This window comes from Uranotaenia lowii, chromosome 1 (genome assembly GCF_029784155.1).
Source record: "Uranotaenia lowii strain MFRU-FL chromosome 1, ASM2978415v1, whole genome shotgun sequence".
NCBI classification, from domain to species: Eukaryota; Metazoa; Arthropoda; class Insecta; order Diptera; family Culicidae; genus Uranotaenia; species Uranotaenia lowii.
In genome coordinates this window covers 42,545,653-42,561,489 of record NC_073691.1, presented here as the reverse complement: position 1 = coordinate 42,561,489, position 15,837 = coordinate 42,545,653, and the positions used below count along the sequence as shown (strand labels likewise).

General features: G+C 40.7%; 1 protein-coding gene across 7 annotated transcripts in view; it reads right to left on the bottom strand.

Annotated features, from left to right (window-relative positions):
- Positions 1-224: 224 nt before the first annotated feature.
- The window catches only part of LOC129741261 (myosin heavy chain 95F), a 98,218-nt gene continuing 82,605 nt past the window's right edge, over positions 225-15,837 (bottom strand). For 6 of the 7 annotated variants that reach the window (XM_055732995.1, XM_055733002.1, XM_055732978.1 and 3 more), the window contains 12 exons: positions 10,023-10,096; positions 8,826-9,945; positions 8,593-8,757; positions 8,305-8,528; positions 8,051-8,248; positions 7,490-7,922; positions 6,963-7,425; positions 6,804-6,894; positions 6,545-6,684; positions 5,904-5,951; positions 1,848-2,086; positions 225-1,729 (listed from right to left, as the gene is read on the bottom strand). In XM_055732995.1, the coding sequence (XP_055588970.1) occupies positions 1,374-1,729; positions 1,848-2,086; positions 5,904-5,951; positions 6,545-6,684; positions 6,804-6,894; positions 6,963-7,425; positions 7,490-7,922; positions 8,051-8,248; positions 8,305-8,528; positions 8,593-8,757; positions 8,826-9,945; positions 10,023-10,096 (3,551 nt within the window). In that variant the 3' untranslated portion in view covers positions 225-1,373. The remainder of the gene's footprint in view (positions 1,730-1,847; positions 2,087-5,903; positions 5,952-6,544; positions 6,685-6,803; positions 6,895-6,962; positions 7,426-7,489; positions 7,923-8,050; positions 8,249-8,304; positions 8,529-8,592; positions 8,758-8,825; positions 9,946-10,022; positions 10,097-15,837) is intronic. The other variant, XM_055733017.1, reaches the window with a different exon arrangement.

The following is a 15,837-nucleotide window of genomic DNA, read 5'->3' as shown; positions in this document are numbered from 1 at the left end:
ATAAAAGGAAACGGTCAAATACTATGTGGAACAAACCTTAGACTGCCTACTTTCACTTTCATGCTGACGAAACCTTAAAAAACTGGCTAGAAACTTTTGACACCCTGCGCGTTCTTTTCGAACAAAGTTAACGCACCAGGCGTTATGTAACATTCAAGGACACCCTGTAAAAAATTACACGCCAACGGCTTTCTTTTATTCTACTTCACTGACAAACTACCGGCTTGTGTTTAGCATTCTTTTAAAAAACTCAAGCAATTTATTATAGCGTATCGATCGGGTATCGGGATGTAAAACAACAAATCAAGAAAATCACTTGTGTCTAATGAAGCAGCAGCAGATTTCGCAAAGTTTACGTAGTTGTGTTCCCCTTCCAATGGTTTCATTTTTTCTGCTATTTTTTGTGGAGTTGTGGAATTGATAAAAAAGTTATCTCGCATATATAAGAGAGTGAAGAGAACGTTTAAATAAATCTTTCAGTTTCAGTAAAATATGACTACATACTCTGCTTCTCAAAGTACAACTGTATCGTAAATATTGTTTGATTTGTTTTTCGTCATATACATTGAACATTGGTTTATTTGTTGATGTGTGTTTGTTTTAAATATATTCAGCGAAATTTTCTCGCGAATCGATACTAAATAGTCTCTCACATACCAACAGATATATAGATTTTTGTTTTAATTTTTTTTGTCGTGTCAGAACAGTATAAGTTTTATAGCTTCTTTGAAGACAGATGTTTGCACTATTTTTTCTGAAGGAATTTTGTTTTAGTTTTGTTAGATGTTGTTCAATAAATAAAATAGTTGTCTCTATTCTTTTTCTCTTCTTTCAAAAATGGTAAACATATCGATGGTTTTTTTATAAAGGTTGTTTGTCTTTTACTGTTGTTGTTTATTTTAAAACGGTTTTTTTTTTCTAGATGCTTCGTCAAACCAGAACTCACACCTATACGCAAAATAAAAAAAAAGTTTGACTATTAACTATAATACGGTTTTGTTGAAAATTTCCCGAGCATTGGGAAAATTAACTCTCTGCAGACAAGTGGCTGAATAATTTCAATTGCAATATGGAATCGACTGAAATACTGTCAATCTGTTTCAAACTCTTGTGGTTCTCTCTACTTTTCGTTGGATGTTACCAAAAGCACCTGGAATGTACTATGTAATTATGAATTTTGCTTCCCGAAAGGGTGGAAAAAAGGCACCTAAACTCAAGACACTGGAAAGACAACTTTCAGCTAGAATTTTGTATATTTTATGTTTGGAACTGGACCACCCAAACTTACCATTTTGATGTAAATCAATATTAAAAATAAATATTTTCATAGAAGTTCAAAATCCTGTCTTTGAGGGAGTTTGTCTTCCCTCGAACTAAGCTCCCTTGCCAGTCTTCTTGTACGGTTTGCCACCGTTTCGTTCCCACTCCCGGTTGAACTCATGCTCTAGAATTTCGGCACCCCGCTTCCTGGTCAGGCCCGTCTCTTCCAGACTCAGCTCGCACATCTGCATATCGTCAACGCCGGCAACCAACAGAATCGGAGGCTTGTCGGCATGCAGCTCCATCTGGCGGGCTACGTATTGGCCGTCAAAGTGCGCATACCACCAGCCCCGTTTGTTGTTGTCCTCCTGGTTCGGACTGGGCCGCACAAACGGGATGCGGAAGTAGCGATGCACCATGCCGTTGGTAATTTCCTGCTTCGGCGAAAGACGCGGCGGCGCTCGGGATGCTACAAGAAAGAAAAGAAGGGTTGAACGTTGAAATTGTATATTTAAACTCATCACTCTCTGGAAAAATGCCGGTCCATTCTCAGTGCCAAACGGCATCCGCCCAAAACTCATACACACCTGCTTCCATGACGCTACGCGGGGCCCGCTCGTTCTCGTCCATTGTGGTGCGCTTGCGGTTCTTTGCCTTCCAGGCGTGGTACACCTTCAGGCGCCGGTGGAATTCGTGCCGGCACGCCTCCAGCAGCTCGATGTCGCAGCTGGTATTGATCGCGTCCCGCAGCTCCGAGTACTTCCACTTCGACAGGTCGTACTTTTGCTTCTCGATCAGCTGCTGATGGGCGCGGATCGCTTCAGATCTGATCGGGCCAAGCGAATGAAGAAAACAGGTTTTAGGATAATTTACGTAGTTTTACCGATATTAAAAGGGAGTGGAAGTTTCTACTTTATATATCATGCAACATTGAGTGGAGAAAACTTAATTTAGGGAACATTTTGTGAGACAGTTGTGTTGTTTGTATTATTTGTTAACAAAAGCTTGTGGGTTATTGATGTTGTGCTTTGTAGAACTGGAGAGTGAAATAAGGTGACAGATCCCAAATGAGTTGAATATTCCGAAACCAAAGTGTTGTTAAAAAAGTCTGTTAACTCGTCACCCGAAAACGGGTGACGCTTTCTTATACAAACTTAGTTAGCTTTCAGTTGGATTTCTAAGGAAATTCGAGATTAAGTGCACAAGTTCACCGCATTTATAAATGAGTAATCGTTCAGTTTACTTGATCGAGGATCCAATTAAGCCGATTAAGAACAAACATGTAGAATTAACAAAAAGTTGAAGGTCCTTAAACTTAAGTTACGATAAGGCTGTACTCGAGAAAAAAAGTAGAGGCACATTGGTTTGTTTGAAACACTCGATCTGATGGGTTATATTTATACCATTTTGACTGAAACATACTGAGAGAATAATGTTTGCTTTGGTGAATTTCAAACTGTTCAGAAGGTATTTCACATTAAAATTGAGATAAATTTGGAATATTTGCTTTCAAAATCCTGCAAATAACAGCGGATTGAGACTTCTGCAGGTTGAGTAAACTTAAAGCGTGTCTTCTGGTAGCTGAGAACATTATAAGTGGATTGAGACTTCTGCTAGTTGGGAATAAAGAAAGTAGAGTCTTCTGTTAGTTGAAAACATTGTAAGTGAATTGAGACTTCTGCTTATAAAGAATAATTAAAGCAGGTCGGGTCTTCTGTTGGCTGAGATCCCTAGGAAAAGATTTTGACTTCTGCTAGTTGAGAACACTATAAGTGGATTGAGACTTCTTCTAATTAAAAATAATGAAAGCATATTGGACCGTCTGTTAGTTGCGATCACTATAAGTAGATTGAGACTTTTTCAAATTGAGAATAATGAAATTTGATTGGATTTTCTGTTAGTTGAAACATTGTAAGTGGATTGAGACTTCTGCTAGTTGAGAATAAAGAAAGTAGAGTCTTCTGTTAGTTGAAAACATTGTAAGTGGATTGAGACTTCTGCTGAAGCAGGTCAGGTCTTCTGTTGGTTGAGATCCCCAGAAGAAGATTGAGACTTCAGATCTTTGAGTCGATTGGAAGAAGATTGAGACTTCTGCTGGTTGAGTAAACTAAAAGTGGATTGAAAATTCTGCTAGTTAAGAATAATGTTTGTAGATTGAGTCTTCTGGTAGTTGATGAGACTACCAGAATGAGACTTGTGCTCATTAAGAATAAAGGAATTAGATAGGGTATAGTTCTGATAGTTCAAAGCCTTGCAAGTGGATTGAGACTTCTGCTGATGTATTCGTTGCGCCAAAAAAGATTGAGACTTCTGTTGAGAATACTATAAGGGGATTGAAACTTCTGCTAGTTGAGAATTTCAAGTAGTCTTCTATTAGTTGAAATTTTTTTAAGTAGATTTAGACTTCTGCTAATTAAGAATAATAAAACCAGGTTGGGTATACTGTTTCGGCTCGTTGAGTGAAATGGAAATAGGCAAAGATTTTTTTGCTTTTGAATCGAATGAAAGCAGATCGGGATCTCGGCTAGTTGCTAAAGCTGATTGAGATTGCCGTCAGTTGAAAAAAAAAGAAAAAAAGGTTGAGAAATTTGCGAGCTAGGTAGTAAGTTAAGAATGAGTGTTTTATTAGATGAGTAACGTGAAAGCAGATTGAGACTTCTGATAGTCTGAAAGCAGTCTGAAAGCAGCTTGAGACTTTTCTAGTTTAATAAAAAATGATGGCAACTCATGCTGGTTGAATAATCTTAAAATAGATTGAAACTTTTGCTAGCGAAAGCTTGCTTATTGAGCAAACTATAAGTGGTTTGATGTTCTTCTGATTGAGAATAGTGATTCTGCATTGAGACTTTTATAAGTTGATCCATTTGAGAAAAATAAAATTAGATCGGCTCTTCTGTAGGTTGAAAACATTATAAGTGGATGGAGACTTCTGCTCATTCAGGTTTGTTCTTGTTACTTGAGAGATAAGTATCCATATAAGTAAATTGAGACTTCGGTTCGTTGAGTCCAATGAAAATAGATTAAGACTTCTGCTTGTTCAGAACAGTGGAAGTAGATCGAGATTCCTGCTAATGACGAAAATTGATTGAGACCTCCGCTAGCTCACAATATTAAAAATGTTTTTGCGATTTTAGCAAATTGAGAATTTTGTATGAATTCTAGTTTAGTAAAATAAAAGCAGATTGAGACTTCTGAGAGCTAAGAATTATGAAAGCAGATTGAGACTTCTTTTGTTGAATTAGGTTAAAACTAATTGACAATTGATTCTGCTTTGGCTAGTTCAGTAATCTTGAAGTAGATTGAAACTTTTGCTAGTAGAGAATAACGGCAGCAGATTGAGACTTCTGCTGGCTGAGAATACTATAAGTGGATTGAGATTCATCTAGTTGAGAATGATGAAAGAGGGTTTGAGACTTTTGCTTGTTGAGAGAAAGATTGAAGTTTCTGATAAGATAGATTGAAGCTTCTGTTGGTTGGGAATAATCTAAGCATATTGAAACTTCTACTGTCGTTATAGTAGATTCAGACTTCGTCTAAGTATTTAAGAAAAAATGATAGTGGATGGAGTATGATTTCTACTGGTTGAAAATAATGAAAGTGAATTGAGACTTCTGGTGAGTAAGAATCATGAAAGCGGAATTGAGGCCTCCGCAGGTTGAATAAAATTGATTGAGACTTCTGCCAATTGAGTGAAGTAGTAGCAGATAAGGACTTCTGATAGTTGAATATAATAAAAGCGAATCGATACTTGTGCTGATCCATATTTGAAAATAATGAGTGCAAAATGCATAAAATGATATTAGGGCATATTGTTGGGCTGCTGTTAGTTGAAACTTTAGATGCGAATTGAGACTTCTGCTAGCTGAGTACAGTGGAGGAAGTTGAGACTTCTGCTTGTTGGGAATAATGAAAGCAAATTGAGGTTTCTAATGGTTGAGAAGAATTAAAATTGATAACGAATTCTGGTGGTTAAAAATGTATGAAAGTGGATTAAGACTTCGGCTAGATGAGAATTATGAAAGTTTGAGACTTCTGCTATTTAGATTTTATAATACTTAAAAACGATAATTTGCTTTTTAAAAGAAAAGTTCCACTGGTCGACTTCTACTGGTTGAAAAAAAATGAAACAGAATGAAGTTTTGGCTAGTTAAAAAGTATGAACGCAGATTAAAATTTTTGCCATTTGGAGAAAAGGCAAGCAGACTGCTGGTCAATTGGTAACGATAAAGTTTAGTAAATTTGTCATTTTTTTAATACAGTCTCTTTCTTGTAGTTAAAATTTGATTTAAATGTAAAAAATAAGTACCACGATGACCTCTTTTCATCAACACATATTGAAAATTAAAGATCACGTTTTATTAGCCTTTAACATATTTTTTTAAAGTTTAGCGATAGATAGATATTAACAATGAAAAAGGTTAGATCATGAGCTTATCTACGACAGAGTACAGTTATCACTAACTAATGCGAATAAATAATGGCCAAAAAGATGAACGAGAAATACTACAGAAAACAACATAAAAAAAGGACCATACGAAAGGGAGGAGGTAAACTATTTTTAGCAATGCTTTTTCAACTAAGTAATTAACAGATTACAGAGCTAGAGAAAAAAAAAGGAGTTCACTAATAACAACGACAAATACCTGATCAATCGATTCGGATTACCCAAAGGCGTAACTTCTGGCGTACCGCTGTGGAAAATATGGTCGAATAACGGAATACATGGTTTGGATGATGTTATTCAATTTGCTACTGTGTAGGTTTGGTTTTGTTTTTGTTTTTTTTTTTTTTTTTTGGTATTGAGTTTCGAGCATTTTGAGTGGGATGCTTAAATATTTTCTATTTTTCTATGATAGCAAATGAATGGATGGGGACAGGTACGAAATTTACAGGGCTGGTGTAATTTTTGTTTGTGTTTAGAGGTGCAACGTTAAAAAAAGAACGAACTCAAGAAATGTGAAATAAAGTAAACTGTGAACTTTGTCATAAAAAGATAATCCAAAGGAAACAATATGTACATTTTAGGTCAAATTTTGACAAGTCCGTGTGAACAAAACGAAAGCAAATGACAGCATGAATTAGCTTATCTTCTAGCAGTACTTTGTACAGTTATTTCTATTTTTAAAATTACTTTTACCCTGTAGAATTCTAAAAGTGTGAAACGGGGAAGGGGCGAGAGAAAGAATACCGACTGAAGATTTCATCAGTGGGTAGAATCAGGTTTGATTCAACTGAATGAATGTTTTATGAGAAAACCAAAGAAGAAAAAGTTAAAAAGACATACTTTCTCAACAACGGAGGACTGTCCTCGACCTGGCCGTTGGATTCCTGGGCCAATCGGAGAGCGAGCTCGTGGTCACGCCGCTCCTGTTCCAACTGCTGGCGATAAGCGATGTCCTCCTGGGCTTCCTTTTCCAGTTGAGCCTGAAAATCAGCATTGAGGTTTTTACTCTCTGGAGCCACCGTTTTCAAATATTTTGGAAGGTAGTTTTCCTTCATCTAAAGAATTTCAAAAACAGTACAAGTTTTAATTTATAACACACCTGAAGTGCCAGAGCTGCTTTTCGGTCCTCTTCTTCCTGTCTCAAACGGCGAGCCTCATCTTCTTTACGGCGGGTCTCGATTTCTGCTTTCCTGTGAATTTGATAAAAACCATTTCATGAGTCAAATCCTAGTTGAAATTCCAAACGATCTGGTCTTACTTTTTCCTATTTTCTTCCTCCTCACGAAGCCGTCGCTCCTCTTCCTCTTTGGCTTTCCGTTCCGCTTCCAGAGCTGCCTGAATCTTGCGTAACCGTTCCTGTTCTTCCGCGTTCCGTTGCTCCTGCAGCTTGATGTGAATCATCTTCATCTGGGCGTCAATCTTGGACATCACTCCGCCGTACAGTCCGTCGATTTCGGCTTGGGTAATTTTCGGATTGCCCTTGATCTTTCGGACGGCTTCCTCGATGGCTCGCTGCACATCGGCCACCTGCCTCAGCATGTTGTCCCGTTCGCTCTTCAACTCGTTGGCAATCTCCTGCATCTTGCCCATGTTCGTTTTGATCGCATTGATCTTTATGATACCCTTGATGCGCGGTTGATGACGTTTACGCGCCAGATAGCCCCGAATCGTTTTCTGCGCAATAAGGACGCACTTGTTCCGGTAGATGATACGATTTTTTACTGGAATAATGAAAACGAACTTTAGTCTGAATCCTTAACCGAGAAAAGTTAACAGTAAACTTACATTTAATAACACAAATTGCACAAAACACGGACTTGATCCAGCGGGATCGCACCAGCCACTTCTTGACGTTGGCAACGATCGCCTTCAAATTTTCCGGATCCGACTTCATGATCCGATCGAACTCGACAAATTTCCCGGGCCGGAAGAATACCTTGGTGATGCCGAACTTGAAATCTTTATCGTTGAGCTTGAGCGAGTGCAGCATCGCCTCGCAGAAGGTACGCGGATTTAGGCGGGCCAGCTCAGGTGGAAGGTAGGATTTGTACATGTTGTACAGCTCGCTAAACGGTACCCGGGACGGGTAGCCGTACTCCATAAGCTCCAGCACCGAGGTGGTTCCCGAGCATTTCAGCTGCGCCAGGGCCAAGCTACCCTCGAATTCGTGATCGATCATGCGACTGTTCGGCTTTATACACCGGATGAAGTTGGTACCCTGTAAGGAAAAATAGGATGATCAAAAGTTCTGAATCCTATTTTATTCTTATCCTATATCCGTCTATAACCCATAACTAAAGTTCAAGAATTCTGAATTTATCGGCTTATCGGCTTAAGGGTACTCACATTTTTCTCCAGCTTTTCCATCAGCTCGCCCAACTGTGATTTGAACTTGGACCCGACGGAAATGAAGGACAACTTGCCCTTGCTCGAAGTAGCCTTGCCACTGGCAAACAACCGCTTCAACAGTGGATTTTCCGATTCCTGAACCAGCCCCTCCAGGGAAGCGTGCAGGGCATCGTTGTTCTTCTCGATAAATTGATTCTGAAAGAAAATTTCATTCAAACGATGAGCTAAAAACGGGTGTGAGAGTCGCTTACGGTATTATAGCAGACGGCTCCGGCAAAGTGGCGCACCAGGAAACCCTCGTCGTCCCGCAGCACCCGGTGAGCCTTCAGGCGGGAGGCTCGCGGCAAAGACAGCCGAAAGTGCCCTGGCCAAGCGCTGTGCACTTCCGCCGTGAAGTGCGCATACGACGGCTTCGGCAGCTTCGATTCCTCGTCCAACAGGTTGAAGATGCCACCCGATTTGGCTTCGATGAGTTCTAGAAACCAAAAAAAAATCACTCAGTTTAAATTTTATCAAGAATTAAGACGTTTAAAACCTACCGATAATATCCTGATTGTCAGTGAATTTAATCTCCGGAACGTTGAGACCTTCTCGCTTGTACAGGTCCTGTTCGGCGGCAAGAATGTTGTCGTTGAAGAACTTTTGCAACTTCTCATTGCAGTAGTTGATGCAGAACTGCTCGAAAGAGTTCACGGTGAAGTATTCTGAAAACAAGAGAACCCTTCTTCATTACGAACTTGCCTTCTACAGAATTCAATGAACTCAAACTCACCAAAACCAGCAATATCCAGTACACCGATATAATAACTAGACGCCTGGAAGGGAATGTTCTGATTGATCAGCGACACAATGTGATCGAACAATCTGGAATACAGCGCCTTAGCCAACGCATCCCGTGCGTTGTTTGCTTCGTAAATTTTAAGCGGCACCATAATTACCGTACCCTTGATGCCGCCACCCTTACTCTGCATCACTCGCGAAACCAAAGCCTGTCTCAGCTCAAACGGATCCAATCCGATAAGCTTTGCGGTGATGACCAGCGCCTTCTCGGAAGCTGAAGCCACTCGACAACCACCCTTGGCATCCTCAGGATTATCTTCGAAGTTAATGTTGCCCAAATGCAGCACCGCAGCCACCAGTGCATAGATTTCAAACTTCTGCCCATCCGACAGTCCCAAACGGGAGAGCGCCTGATCCAGATCATGGAAATCGTTGAAATCATCCAAAATCGGGTCTTTCAGCGAACCCTTACTCATGTGATCCTTAGACTTCTGTGAGTTCGGAATCTTCCGATCCGTCTCACCAGTAGAAAAATACTGGGTACACCCGGCCAAATACCGATAGTCATCCGGTTTTCCGATCAGCAGCTTATCCCTCAACTGCTGCGGCGCACCGGCACAAAGCAGATAGAACACATGGTAGTTACGTTCCTCCAGACTTTGGGTACAAATTCGGCTCTTCTCCAGCAGATAATGTGAAATGTGTCCTCCCACCACCTGACACTTGCTGTCGTAATGCACCTCGATAAACTTGCCAAAACGGGAGCTATTATTGTTCCTGGTAGTTTTTGCATTACCAAACGCTTCCAGAATCGGATTAGCGTCCAGAATCTTCTGCTCAATGGGTCCGGCAGCCGAAGCTGCATCGCACAGGTATTTCAGCAAATATTTGGTACTCTCCGTCTTACCGGCACCTGATTCTCCCGATACGATGATCGATTGGGACATCTTGAGCACCCGCATGTCCCGGATGGCCTTATCGGCGATGGCGTAAACGTGCGGCGGCAGCTCCCCCAGCGATTTGCCATTGTACCGCTTGATCGTAGCCTTGGAGTAGAGATCACGGATTTCCTTGTACGGGTTGACCGCTATCAGGATGTTTGCCACGAAGGTCTGCGCCGTGGGAAGAAACAGGGTGGTCAATACGTGACGACAAATAAGAAAACTAATTCTCAGGGACAAATACTTACATAGATTTTGTCCTTATAGTATCGATTTTTAATATTGTCTAGAAGGGTAGCCTCATTTAGGAACATCAATTCACCTGAAATGGATCAAATAAACTTTTATTAGAAACTTATATCATTTATCGAAAGACTTAAAGAACAGACGAATAGGTGAAAAGCCTATTCATTGAAAACCATTATTTCCTTTTTCTGCCTACGAAATCAGATAAAAGCACGCTTACCCGAAAGATTGACAAGGCTCAATAGTCTTAAACATATACAAAAGTGATTTTGAGTTTACTCGCATGCCGTTTGGTTGAAGAAATGAGCCTGCGACATTCCGGTGCGTTATGAATATAAAGGGCTCAAGAAACACGACCAGTCAGAAAAGGGTGGTCATAAAACCTGATTCTTACAGCGCGTCTAGAGATCCTAATCGACCATATCGAACATTTAAACCGATAGCCAAATGTAGACAGAAGCGAAACAAGTAAGAATTGATTGTATTTTGACTTTCCTCGGTATGAAACAGACAAATGGAAGGTATATTCCATCTATTTCGGTGTCTAGGAAGTTCACCTATAGGCTCGCGATAGAAACCACCCTCGTTAAGCAAGTAGAGAGTATCCAGGGCGTCAACGTACTCTTCATGAAGGGAGGTTCCCTCAATTCATTGATGGTAACAAACGAACGAAGACGTTGGATAACGACCCCGCACCGGAAGCAGAATCACCCGTTCACCCAATTCTAATTTAATTTGAAGAATTCTAGAGCTTAAATCTCCTCGATATCAAGGGTAAAAAAAAGGGATTCGAAGCGTAATAAGACAAGATGAATCTTCATTCAATAGATTCAACAAGTGTTGATTTGATAAGGCAATAGTCTTGGTGGCGAATCAAATAGTAGTAAGACTGAAGTCGAGAACAAAAATGTTTAAGATGTGGATGGATTCCGAAGATGTCGAGGAACTTAAGATGTGGTTATGAAATGCAGGTGTGGACGAATCTTGCTCATTAGAGAGAAACTCTATTTATTTTTTGCTCTACGGCAATGGTATCCCTTAATAATGTATAATTTCTCTGCATGGCAATCATGACAAGGCGGATCCACCGCTGATCACATCTCAAGTTCTCGCACATTGTCGGCACAACGTAAAACACGATGTGTTAATGCATCTTTTTAATATCACCGCAAGGCAGACAGAGTGGCAAGGAATCGTGACCCAATCTGTCCACTTCGCCGTGATTTCCGCTCATTCAAATACCATCTTACGGGATCGAACGATGATCTCGGCAATCAAGACCTTTTCCTCTAAGCGTTCTCACAACTGCTGCCTTCCCAGCATATTTCCGCAGGTCATGCGTAGCCATTGCCGGTGGTCGATCATAACGTCCAGGTGCCTAATCGGACTCTAGGAGACTGCACTTTCTCTTTCGGAGAGGTTCCATCAGTTTTACTTTCGTTTGGATGGCAATTCTTAACAACTCGTCGTACGAAATGCTCCACAGGATCAAACCTTGTGCGACCCTGCTGAGATCTCCAGTGTTTTCTCTCCATTGCTGTTCATAAGCTGTAGATTTCGATTGTGAGAATAGCCAAAACATATATGCAGGGATACTCACACTCGGTGTGATTGGCCTAGCTCTGCAGGTCAGGAGTATCAAACTTGTGGCATCAGAATGAAGCCCCAAATTAGGAAAATTGTTATATGATTTTAATAGCCGTAATTTTTATGATTATAATTTTAATGGCATGCTCGGCGGAATGAAAGCAAGAGAGAATTTTATTTTTTATCAATTAAATTTGAAAGAAAGGGCGATAGACAGGCATTAGTGCGCCAATATGCGAAAGCTTGATAGGTGTAGAAATTTTAGGCCAGAGGGCATGTTGATGAAAAGCTCCCATGAATTGTCCTGCCTTTGCTCTACACTAGCTAACTATACATGAGAAACTGGGAAAGAAAATTTCCATGTATAGCGAGCCCAGTGGTTTGAGAGCGTGGTTTCCATATGCGAGAACAGTTCTAGCGACGTTACGTTGCCATTTTTTCAGACTCGCTGCGAATAGTTGCTACTTGTCGATTTTTTCGCATTTCACCAGGTGTCAAACTTGGTCCGAATGAAGGTTCGATATGAGGCCCTGAGAGCCAAAGAGGTATAACTGCAAATTCATTGATTTTTATTTAACAACGCCAAACGATTCTTGATATTTCAAACCCTATTTGATGATTTTTTCAGATTTTTAGAATTTTATTTACGTGCTTTTACGTTCGAAAGACAAATACAACGAATGGTCAAATACGACAACTTAAAAGCGTGTTTTCTCTAAAATAAGCTTTCAAATAAAGCTTGCTTCATTTAGAATTGGAATAAACTTTTGCTTATATTGTGGAGCTCTTGGTGGACGGATTTGAAAGTTTTCGGCGCCCACGTGTCGGGAATTTTGTCAGCCTTACGTATGTATGTTTGACATTCCGCAAAACAACTGTAAATTTGAAACAATCAACATGTAAGCCGAAAGAAAGGAAAAAAATGTGCACAGTTATTTGGAATATATATTGTAGTATGCATTCAGGCTAGTTAAACAGCTGAAATTGCCAGAAACACCACATGGTGCGTTATCAAACGGTATAAGGGAAGATTTACGACGATTAGGAAGCCTCAAGCCAATCGTCGGAGTGGAACTGTCGACCGGAAACTGCGTGGTAAGATTTTGAAGACGATTAAGAGGAATTCCAATCTGTCGGAGATGGATTTCGACTCCGGGAAGGAATTAAGTCGTATCGAGCTAGCAAACAGCCAAATCGGACCATAAAACGGAATAGTGTGGCCAAAATTCGTGCTCATAAGCTGTACGACCAGATGCTGACCAAGTTCGACGGGTGTCCTCTGATGGACGATGAAACCTATTTCAAGGCTGACTTTGGGCAAATTCCAGGCCAAAAATTTTACTTGGCAACGGCTCGGGGGGATGTTTCAGCCAAATTTAAATTTATTTTTGCCGACAAATTTGCACGAAATTTTATTATTTGGCAGGACTTTTACCGTTGTGGCAAAAATACGAAAGTTTTCGTTACAAATAAAACAATGACGTCAGAACTATACCAAAGAGAATGTCTCCAAAAACGAATTTTGCCATTCATTGGATCCCACGACCATCCCTTAATGTTTTGGCGAGATTTTGGTAAACTGTCATTAGAGCAAAGTCGTTCAAGAATGGTATGAAAAGAAAGAGGTCCAGTTTGTTCCAAAAAACCTTAACCCACCCAACTGCCCCCAGTTCCGCCCAAAAACAAAACAGCTGCTCACAAATTTGCTCAACCGTCCGTAGCGAAATTATAAGGATTATTCCTACAATGAAATTGGAAAAGAAGTGGAAACAAATGGTACTGCTGGTGGTGACCGAATTTGCGGTGGAAAACTGAAGTGATTGGAACTTACTTGCTGGATTTCAACGTTCTTCTACGCGCTAAGGATTCAGGTGAAAACCATCCATTTTATTTTCCTCTTGTTAACCTTGCTCACTGTCATTGTTGATACACAGCTGTGTAGCGTCGCGTTAACTTGTCGTGCAACATTGCATTCACACGCTATCGAGGTGAAATATTTCACAGCTACAGTCAACCACTGTTAAATCGTAATGGATCCCGATGAAATTATCTGTGTAGTTTGTGAAGGAGTTGAGAAAGATCCGAATAAAGTTATTGTGTGTTCCCAATGTCACCAGTGCGCGCATTTCCGATGTAAAAACATCCGGGGAAACGCAGTTAGGAAAATGCAAGAGGCTGACTACTTCTGCAACACTGAATGCCAGGCCATGTACTTTAGGATGAGAGGGAACAAAGTAGCCGAAGATCGAGTCTTGAACGAGATGAGAAAGGTCCTGAGTGAAGTGCGCGACCTGAAGGAGTCTAACATTGCCACTCAAAATGAGTTGAGAGAAATTAAGCTCTTGAATATAGCTATTATTCTGGGTGTACCTTGTTTGGAAAACGAAACCACAGGAAACGTCGTTACAAATATTGCAACAGTCATAGGCTGCGATCTTCCGAGTGATGCGATTATCGAAGCTAAACGACTACGCTCAGCAAGGCCTGATGGCACGCATCCGCCTATAAAGGTTGTTTTTAAGGAGAGGAGGAAAGGAACAACTTTTCGCTAAAAAGAGACTGCGTGGCCCGTTGAATGCAGCTGAGCTTGGAGCTCAATATAATAAATCAACTGGAAGAGTAGTAATACGCGATGAATTGACCACACAGGGACTAGACTTGCTACGAGAAGTACGAGGAGCTCAGGAACAACTTGGCTTGCAATTTGTGTGGCCCGGCAGAGATGGAGCAATCCTTACCAAACGGCGCTCTGACTCGAAAATCGAGATTGTCCGCGCTAAAGAAGACCTACGGAAGCTCGAATTGTGGTAAGTGAAACGTGGGTGAAATCCGGTGACACACAAATATTCAAAATCAATGGATTCGATGCAATATTCTCCTGTCGTGGAACATCGCATGGTGGCCTAGCAGTGTATACACGTAGTGACTTGAACGTCGACCTAGAGGAAACAGATGAAGATGATGGTTTTCACTACATTCGAATACGAGTTCGCTTGGGTAACCGTCCTCTCCTTTTACATGCTGTATATCGTCCACCTGCATTTCGTTTCGCAAATTTCGTCGAGAAGCTGGAAGGTAAACTGTCTCTGAATAACCAGTGTCTCGATTCGATTCTCTTAGGAGATACCAACGTGCCAGTCAACCTATCGAACAACATTGTCGGAGAGTATCTGAGGATCTTAGAGTCGCACAACATGTTTATGGTAAATAATGCTGTTACACGGCCAGCTAGTGGAAATATTCTCGTTCATGTCGCCTGTTCACTGAGTATCTCTTCAACAATTAACGAAACTATTTGTACAGAGACAAGCGACCATAGTATGGTCGTTATTACACTGTTGACCAGCACCAATAAAGGAGTTAAATTCTTGAATAAAAGCATCGTCAATCACCACCAGCTGAACACGGAATTCGCGGAAGCACTACTAAACATTCCATCAAGCCTTTCTGCAAACGAAAAAGTCGTCTTCATAACTGACAGATATAACGAAATCCTAAGTTGCGCTACAAAAACAATAACAGTGAATGCAAAGGTGAAGAGGAACTGTCCGTGAATGTCCTACGATGTCTGGAAATTGATGTCAACCAAAGACAAGATCTGGAAGTACTGTAAACGCAACCCTGCGGACGCACCAGCTAAGACCCTTCTGAAAAACGTCTCAAACAGACTGTTAAAATTGAAAAGTCAATGTAAACGGTCGTATTACTTTCGACTTCTGCAATCGGCAACTCCAAAGCAATCTTGGAAATTCGTCAACGAAGCTCTAGGTCGTGAGTCCGAAGACCACAGTAAAATCACGCTGACGTTTGAAGAGGAAGTACAAACTGATCCAGTTCAGGTTTCGAATAGTATCAACGATTACTTCTGCAACGTAGGAACTCAACTGGCTTCAAATATCATCAGTAATAGGGATATTCAGCGTTCCAATAATATTCGCTAAAACTTGCCTTCCTTATTCTGTTGATGAAGTATTGTTGCAAATCAGCAATCTCGACTCCAATAAATCCCCTGGTCCTGATAATACCACCGTGGCCACAGTGAAAGCCCACCACATGGCGTTTTCGAATATTCTGACAGATATTTTCAATGAAATTATCGAAACCGGATAGATCTAACGTATCTAACTACCGGCCAATCTCTACGCTCTCCATATTGAACAAAGTCATCGAAAAACTACTTGTTGCTAGGGTAAGTGAATACCTAACAAGGTATGACCTCATAAGTCCACG